General features: G+C 52.4%; 1 protein-coding gene across 4 annotated transcripts; it reads right to left on the reverse strand.

Annotated features, from left to right (window-relative positions):
• Positions 1–1,266: 1,266 nt before the first annotated feature.
• On the reverse strand, positions 1,267–5,243 carry LOC108506573 (RNA-binding protein 25-like). Of its 4 annotated transcripts, XR_001877801.1 has the most exons (4): positions 4,209–5,243; positions 3,852–4,010; positions 2,027–2,302; positions 1,267–1,978 (listed from the first exon to the last, which is right to left on the reverse strand). XR_001877801.1 is itself a non-coding variant. In XM_017833738.1 (3 exons), the coding sequence occupies exons 1-3, from the start codon at positions 4,341–4,343 to the stop codon at positions 2,102–2,104; spliced, it is 444 nt and encodes a 147-aa protein (XP_017689227.1). In that variant the 5' UTR covers positions 4,344–5,243; the 3' UTR covers positions 1,267–2,101. The 4 variants fall into 4 exon arrangements, 3 of the variants coding, with proteins under 3 accessions (XP_017689227.1, XP_017689225.1, XP_017689226.1); XM_017833738.1 differs by having other exon boundaries at positions 1,267–2,302; positions 3,852–3,965; positions 4,215–5,243; XM_017833736.1 differs by having other exon boundaries at positions 1,267–2,302.
• Positions 5,244–5,283: the final 40 nt, after the last annotated feature.

A 5,283-nucleotide genomic window follows, 5' to 3' on the forward strand; every position in this document is an offset into this window, starting at 1 on the left:
GTGGTGGCCATGGGGAGATGTTGGTGGCCATAGGGGTGTGGTGGTGGCCATGGGGAGGTGGTGGTTGCAGATTCAAGCACCTGATACAAACCCCAAGGCCACAACCACCATCTCCCCAATTCCTTCCTTCATCCTCCATCCCTCCATCATCTTCATCACCAGCAACCCTTCCTTCATCCTTCACCCCCATCTCCACCACCCCCAGCCCTTCCTTCATCCTCCATCCTTCATCCCCATCACCCCCAGTCCTGTTTTCATCCCCCAACCCTCATCTCCACCATCCCCAGCCCCGGCTCCTTCATCCCCACCACGGAATCCCCGCGCCCGGACACTGCGGATGCCACCGGCTCCTGCATCCCCCCGAGGAGGGACGGAGGAGAGGGTGACACCAGGATCATCCATCCAGCACTCTGGAGATCAAGAGGAAAAGGATCAAAGGAGGGACGGATGTGGCTGAGCGACGGCAACCCCGTCACCCTGGAGACGGGAAGCAAATATTTGGGCTAATAGCGCTCCCGGGGAGCGGCACTGGGCTCTTCCCATTGTTGGGTGACAATAGGGATGGGCAGGTGATCCACCCTGGCTGCTGCGGGGGGGAATTTGGGATGTCGGTGGGTTTGTTGTGGGAAAATTGGCCGTCGGCCAGCGCTGGGTGCTCGGCCGGGGGGATGCTCGGCCGGAAGGATGCTGAGCCAGAGGGATGCTGGTTTGGGGGATGCTCAGCCTGAAAGGTGCTCAGGCCCTCAGCTGAGGGATGCTTGGCCAGGGCAGGATGCTCTGGCAAAGGGATGCTCAGCTGGAGGGATGCTCTGTCGGAGGGATGCTTGTTTGGGGGGATGCTCAGCCAGAGGGATGCCTGGCTGGGGGGATGAGTGTCCAGGGGGATGCTCTGGCAGAGGGAAGTTCAGCTGGAGGGATGTCCAGCTGGAGAGATGCTTGTCTGGGGGGATGCCTGGCTTGCAGGATGATTCCCCAGGGGGATGCTCTGGCTGGCAGAGGGATGCTCAGCTGGAGGAATGCTGCTTTTGGGGATGCTAAACTGGGGGGATGTGTGTCCAGGGGGATGCCCTGGCAGGGGGGTGCTCGGCAGGGGGTGCAGCATTGTTGGGGTGTCCTGTGAAGGGCCAGGAGTTGGACTTGGATGATCCTTGTGGCTCCCTTCTACCTCAGGATATTCTGTGATTCCATGATTATTTATGCTGCCAACACCTGCCTTTCTCCTGAGATGGACCAGGAACAGATGAGCAGCATTAAAAAAAAGCATCTTTTATTAACATGTCTTCTCAGTGTCCATCTCCATCTTCCATTTCTTGTCTGTCTCTGTCATCCTCTTGCTGTTCATCTATGTCATCCTCTCCTTGTTCATCTCCATTGTCCATTCCTTGTCTGTCTCCATCATTTTCTCCTTGTCCATCTCTGTCATCCTCTCGTTGTCCATCTCTGCTGTCCTCTCCTTCTCCATTTCCATTGTCTTTCCCTTGTCCATCTCCACTGTCCTCTTGTTGTCTGTCTCCGTTATCCTCTCCTTGTCCATCTCCGTTGTCCTGTCCTGCAAATAGAGAGAGAGAGAGATCCAATGAACTGCTGCCTCCTGGGAGATCATCAGTTCTTGTTCTAGTGTCTATCCACACAATGGGATGGCAATCCCAGTTGCTGCACTGATCCAGCAGATGGGATATTAATCCTGGTTTCTGTGTTAATCCATCTCTGCTGCTCTGGGATGTCCACTTGGCCTCCTCTGCAGGCCCAGCCATTGGCCCTGGGCAGGCTGGGATTGGGGTTCCCCTTCTCCTCATCCATCTGTGTTGCCCTCTTGTCCATCTCCATCGTGCTCTCAGTATCCGTCTTTGTCACCCTCTTCTTGTTGTATCCTCAGTCCCCAGTGTCCATCTCCATTGTCCTCTTCTTGTCTGTCTCCATTGTCCTCTTTTTATCCATCTCCATCATGTCCTAATTGTCCATCTCTGGTGTCCTCTCCATGTCCATCTCCATCCTCCTCTCCTTGTCTGTCTCCGTTATCCACTCCTTGTCCATCTCTGTTGTCCTGCCCTGCAAAAGAGAGAGAGAGAGATCCAGTGAGCTGCTCCCTCCTGGGAGATCATCAGTCCTGGTTGCAGTGTGATCCAGCAGATGGGATGTTAATCCTGGTTTCTGTGTTGATCCAGCTGCCCAGCTCTGGCTGGATGGCTCCATGTTCTGTTCCATGTCCATCTCCAGTCATCTTCTCGTCTATCTCCGTTGTCCTCTCTTTGTCCATCTCCATCATGTCCTCATTATCCATCTCCCTTATCCTCTCCGTGTCTAACTCCATCATCCTTTCCTTGTCTGTCCCCTTCATCCTCTTGTCTGTCTCCATTATCCACTCCTTGTCTGTCTCTGTGTCCTGTCCTGTAAAAGAGAGAGAAAGAGATTCAGTGAGCTGCTCCCTCCTGGGAGATCATCAGTCCTAGTTTCAATGTTGATCCAACAGATGGGATGTCAGTCCACAATCCAACATCAATCCAGCAGTCTTGGTTCCAGTGTTAATCCAGAAGACGGGATATTATTCCTGGTTACTGTGTTGATCCAGCTGCCCAGCTCTGGCCGACGAGACATTCACATGGCCTCCTCTGCAGGCTCAGCTGGAGGCCCTGGATGGGCTGGGATTGGGGCTCCCCTGCTCCATGTCCATCTCCATGGTCCTCCTCATGTCCATCTCCATCATTCTTTCCTTGTCAGTCTCCTTCAACCTCTTGTTGTCAATCTCTTCCAACCTCTCCGTGTCCATCTCCATTGTCCTCTTGTTTTCTGTCTCCGTTATCCACTCCTTGTCCATCTCCGTTATCCACTCCTTGTCTGCGTTGTCCTGTCCTGCAAATAGAGAGAGAGAGAGATCCAATGAACTGCTCCCTCCTGGGAGATCATCAGTTCTTGTTCCAGTGTCTATCCAGACGATGGGATGGCAATCCTGGTTTTTGTGTTAATCCATCTGTGCCGCTCTGGGATGTCCACTTGGCCTCCTCTGCAGGCCCAGCCATTGGCCCTGGGCAGGCTGGGATTGGGGTTCCCCTGATCCATGTCCATCTGTGTCGCCCTCTTGTTGTCCATCTCCATTGTGCTCTCAGTATCCGTCTTTGTCATCCTCTTCTTGTTGTATCCTCAGTCCCCAGTGTCCATCTCCATTGTCCTCTTCTTGTCTGTCTCCATCGTCCTCTTTTTATCCATCTCCATCATGTCCTAATTGTCCATCTCTGGTGTCCTCTCCATGTCCATCTGCATCCTCCTCTCCTTGTCTGTCTCCGTTATCCACTCCTTGTCTGTCTCTGTGTCCTGTCCTGCAAAAGAGAGAGAAAGAGATTCAGTGAGCTGCTCCCTCCTGGGAGAACATCAGTCCTGGTTCCAGTGTTCACCCCTCAAATGGGATGTTGATCATGGTTTTTTTGTTGATGGAGCTGCCCAGCTCTGGCCGGATGGCTCCATGTCATGTTCCATGCCCATCTCCATTGTCATCTTCTCATCTATCTCCTGTGTCCTCTCTTTGTCCATCTCTGTCATGTCCTCATTGTCCGTCTCCCTTGTCCTCTCCATGTCCCTCTCCATCCTCCTCTCCTTGTCCATCTCCGTTATCCACTCCTTGTCTGTCTCTGTGTCCTGTCCTGTAAAAGAGAGAGAGAGAGATCCAGTGAGCTGCTCCCTCCTGGGAGAACATCAGTCCTGGTTCCAGTGTTGATCCAGAAGATGGGATGTCAGTCCTGGTTTCTGTGTTGATCCAGCTGCCCAGCTCTGGCCGATGAATGTCCACTTGGCCTCCTCTGCAGGCCCGGCTGTTGGCCCAGGATGGGTTGGGAGTTGTGGTTCCCCTGCTCCGTGTCCATCTCCATTGCCATCTCCTTGTAAATCTCCATCGTCCTCTCCTTGTCTGTCTCCATTATCCACTTCTTGTCCATCTCTGCTGTCCTCTCCTTGTCCATCTCCGTCATCCTCTTGTCTGTCTCTGTTATCCACTCCTTGTCTGTCCCTGTTGTCTTCTCCTGCAAAGAGAGAGAGAGAGAGAGATCCTGTGAGCTGCTCCCTCCTGGGAGATCATCAATCCTGGTTCCAGTATTGATCCAACAGATGGGGTGTTAATCCTGTTTCTGTGTTGATCCAGCTGCCCAGCTTCAGCTGGATGACTCCATGTCCTGTTCCATGTCCATCTCCATCATCATCTTCTCATGTATTTCCGTTGCCCTCTCTTTGTCCATCTCCATCATGTCCTCATTGTCCATCTCCCTTGTCCTCTCCATGTCCAACTCCATCATCCTTTCCTTGTCCATCCCCTCCGTCCTCTCATTCTTTGTCTCCCTTATCCTCTCCTTGTCCATCTCCTTTATCCTGTCCTGCAAAAGAGAGAGAGAGAGATCTAGTGAGCTGCTCCCTCCTGGGAGATCATCAGTCCTTGTTGCAGTGTTGATCCAGTAGACGGGATGTCAGTCCACAATCCAACATTGATCCAGCAATCCTGGTTCTAGTGTTGATCTAGCTGATGGGATGTTAATCCTGGCTTCTCTGTTGATGCAGCTGCCCAGCTCTGGCCAATGGCACGTCCACTTGGCCGCCTTAGCAGGCCCGGCCGTTGGCCTGGATGGACTGGGAATTGGGGTTCCCTTGCTCCTTGTCCATCTCCATCATTCTCTCTTTGTCCATCTCCATCATGTCATCATTTTCCATCTCTGTTGTCCTCTCCATATCTATCCCCATCATCCTTTTCTTGTCCATCTCCCTTGTGCTCTTTGTTGTCCATCTCCTCCGTCCTCTCACTGTCCATCTCTGTCATCCTCTCGTTGTCCTTTTCCATTATCCACTCCTTGTCCATCTCCTCCATCCTCTCCTTGTCAGTCTCTCTTTTCTTATCCACTCCTTGTCTGTCTCTGCTGTCCTGTCCTGCAAAGAGAAAAAGAGATCCAGTGAGCTGCTCCCTCCTGGGAGATCATCAGTCCTGGTTGCAGTGTTGACCCATCAGATGGGTTGTTAATCCTGTTTTTTGTGTTGATGCAGCTGCCCAGCTCTGGCTGGATGGCTCCGTTGTCATCTGTTAATTGCTGGTAGTTCTTCCAATTTTTAATTTTCTTTGCATCCATGTCCATCTCCATTGTCATCTACTTGTCTATCTCCGGTGTCATCTCTCTGTCCATCTCCATCGTGTCCTCATTGTCCATCTCCCTTGTCCTCTCCGTGTCCATCTCCATCCTCCTCTCATTGTGTTTCCATTATCCACTCCTTCTCTGTCTCTGTGTCCTGTCCTGTAAAAGAGAGAGAGAGAGA

Source organism: Lepidothrix coronata, unplaced genomic scaffold (genome assembly GCF_001604755.1).
Source record: "Lepidothrix coronata isolate B3197 unplaced genomic scaffold, Lepidothrix_coronata-1.0 Scaffold219, whole genome shotgun sequence".
NCBI classification, from domain to species: domain Eukaryota; kingdom Metazoa; phylum Chordata; class Aves; order Passeriformes; family Pipridae; genus Lepidothrix; species Lepidothrix coronata.

Excerpts from the sequence above, each read along its gene's own strand:
- LOC108506573 (XM_017833736.1), bottom strand. The coding sequence starts at position 4,343 with ATGGACAAGGAGAGGATAAGGGAGACAAAGAATGAGAGGACGGAGGGG. Across the intron at positions 4,011-4,208 it reads TGGAGATGGACAAAGAGAGG|GAGAAGACAACAGGGACAGA; the intron begins GCAACGGAAATA and ends CTCTCTTTGCAG. Across the intron at positions 2,303-3,851 it reads AGGAGATGGCAATGGAGATG|GACACGGAGAGGATAAGGGA; the intron begins GACACGGAGCAG and ends ATGATGGAGTTA.